The sequence below is a fragment of the Mizuhopecten yessoensis genome, unplaced genomic scaffold, assembly GCF_002113885.1.
Source record: "Mizuhopecten yessoensis strain PY_sf001 unplaced genomic scaffold, ASM211388v2 scaffold716355, whole genome shotgun sequence".
NCBI lineage: Eukaryota > Metazoa > Mollusca > Bivalvia > Pectinida > Pectinidae > Mizuhopecten > Mizuhopecten yessoensis.
The window spans coordinates 1562131-1564825 of record NW_018480075.1 but is presented as its reverse complement, the minus strand read 5'-3'; the positions used below and the strand labels follow the sequence as shown (position 1 = coordinate 1564825).

The 2695-nt window shown below is 38.7% G+C and overlaps 1 protein-coding gene across 1 annotated transcript; it reads left to right on the top strand.

Moving 5' to 3' along the window:
• Positions 1 to 246: 246 nt before the first annotated feature.
• Positions 247 to 2094, top strand: LOC110443647 (forkhead box protein J3-like). Its single transcript, XM_021487993.1, has one exon. The coding sequence runs from the start codon at positions 310 to 312 to the stop codon at positions 1735 to 1737; it is 1428 nt and encodes a 475-aa protein (XP_021343668.1). The 5' UTR covers positions 247 to 309; the 3' UTR covers positions 1738 to 2094.
• The last annotated feature ends 601 nt before the right edge of the window (positions 2095 to 2695 follow it).

Here is a 2695-nt window from a genome sequence, read left to right as displayed (position 1 = left end):
TTGAAGGGGAAATACAACGTCGAGTCTAATTATGGGCAAATCACAGGGTTAGAGCACAGATGATTGGCGCAAACACACAGAATGAGAACAGCAGCGAAGATCTGTTTACTGGCAACATGGCTCATTAATATTCATGAGGCAACGGCCAATGAGATTGCCCGGAGTTCAGCAATCGCTGTGGATAATTCAGAAAATGGGGTGTATAAAGTTTATATGCTATGTTCAGTCTAAGAAAGGCAAATTTGTCACACAAGGCAAACTGACGAAACGTATTTAGGAGCAAACATTACTGGAAGCGGTATTTTAAAGATGTGTAATACCAACCCCAGTGCCGTGTTGATTCCTTATGGGCTCAAGGTACCCAATCCAACACCGTATATGCCTTTCGGTACTAACGTCTCTCAGATGGCATTAGACTTACAGCGGGCTCAGTTTTACGATTACAGTACCCGTCTACAGTATGGCCTTAGGGCAGGGTACCCAAACTCCCTGGGTCTGACACCTTACCACGCTCATCCCGGAACCGATCCGTATATGCACCCGTACCTGTACAAGGACCCACGGGCGCGTTACATTCACGAGGAGCCGAAACCTAACCATAGTTATATAGGACTTATTGCCATGGGTATTCTGAGCCATAGAGATAATAAATTGGTTCTCAGTGATATCTATCAGTGGATATTGGATAATTATGCTTACTTCCGGACAAGGGGACCTGGATGGAGAAACAGTATCCGTCACAACTTGTCACTGAACGATTGTTTTATAAAGTCAGGACGGAGTGCTAACGGAAAGGGGCACTATTGGGCTATACATCCGGCCAACCTCGAAGATTTTAAGAAAGGGGATTTTCGTCGAAGGCGTGCACAAAGAAGGGTAAGGAAACATATGGGCCTTTCAGTGCCAGATGATGAAGAAAGTCCCACACCCTCTCCAACTTCTACGTCTATAACGTGGGATGAAAACGACCCGATTACTGAGACTGAGGACAAACGGGAATTGGACGAAACAAGCGACAAACCTGATACCGGTATGCACGATCCGGCAACTATAAACTCTATGAATATGATGGTTGTCGAAAATACTATAAATAATCATCAACAAACCAGATCAAAGAAAAGACTTTTCGACGTGGAAAGTCTCCTCGCGCCTGATAACTTTGATACTAAACGTCACTGTTTAAACGAATCAAGATTTCGGACGGTGGACCGAAAACTGGCTATTGAGGAGGATGTCACAGTGGACGTTGGGACAGACAATGTGCAGAATACGGACATCGAAAATGAACAATCGCCAAAGGACTTGTCATTAACAAATACAGAAAACTCAGACGGAAATACTGACAAGGAAAACGTTGTTGCACGCGTATCAGGTACCATTGTCCCTGTCTCCGGGGAAATGTATGGTGACGTCACACCGGGTGGGGAAAAGGACATTATTCGACAGACCGGCATGTTATTTAGTTCAGTTGGGAGCGATAGTGTCTGGAAACACGGATGCAAGAACTTTTCATTGATGGCGTCCCGACCAAGCGCTTTCCATAATGCCAGAATGTGTTCATGGGGATCACTGTCACCTTATCTTGCTACGTATCCTTTGGTCAGTATGAAGGGTCACTATCCTCTTGTGATTCCGAGGTCAAGTGTTAGTATGGACACTGCACAAAAGTGGCAGGAAACTGTCGCGCAGCTTGCCACCAGCAATCAGGAGGAAAAACCACTCTCATCGGACGAATAACAATATTTACTGATTAGTGTACACTAGAAACTTAGAGATGTCATTTGTGCATTTACGGTGAAAGTGAAAGAAAGACAATTTAATTTATGAATGAACTGTTAAATGAAACCAAAACAAAATTGTTTAAGTCGTGAGATACTTTCAATATTTTATCTTGTTAAATGATAGAAGAATGACATATATTTATATAATGCTTGGTGCTAGGATGAATAACCATATTGTTTCCAGATTTATGTGTATGTATGTCAGTGTCAATTGTATATTGAAATATGCCTCTAACTTAGGTATGATAAAGAACACTGTCCAACCCAAACGTATATGAAAAGAATAAATTACAAAAATAAGAAATGTTGTCGAGTTTTACCATCTTAAAAATGTCTGGATTTTAACTTAAGCTTTGACCATACCTGCGCGTTAGTGAGAGAATGCGTCGTCGTTTATGAAGACTTCCCGGCACTCGTTATGTAAAATGTGAGTATATCAATTTTAGTTTCAAATTCTGTCTAACATGTCAAAAATGTATGTATATTTTCATTGCCAAAAACTCATTAAATTGTATATAAATCTAGAAAGAGGAAAAGCTATTCTTCATGATTTTTTTTGAAAATATTTTGAAAGTAGTTTCCTTATAGTACCTATTTTAAATTTAATTTTGACATGTATACAGAGTTTGAACTATTTATATCGAACAAAATATCAATTGGTACGATCAAAGCCTTGGTTTCTTACAAAAATCCTATAATCAGATATGCTAAGTTTGATATTTACACTAACCAAGTTTAAATAGTATTAAAACATTTAATTAGAAGTCATGATTTAAAATGAGATTCCGAAGACTAATATTCTTTAGATATTCAAATATTAAATGATTTAAAATTACTATACATCATTTAATTAATTATAATGAAACGGTTATTTCCATATTGAAAGAAAAATGTATCTGCATTAAAATTTTGAA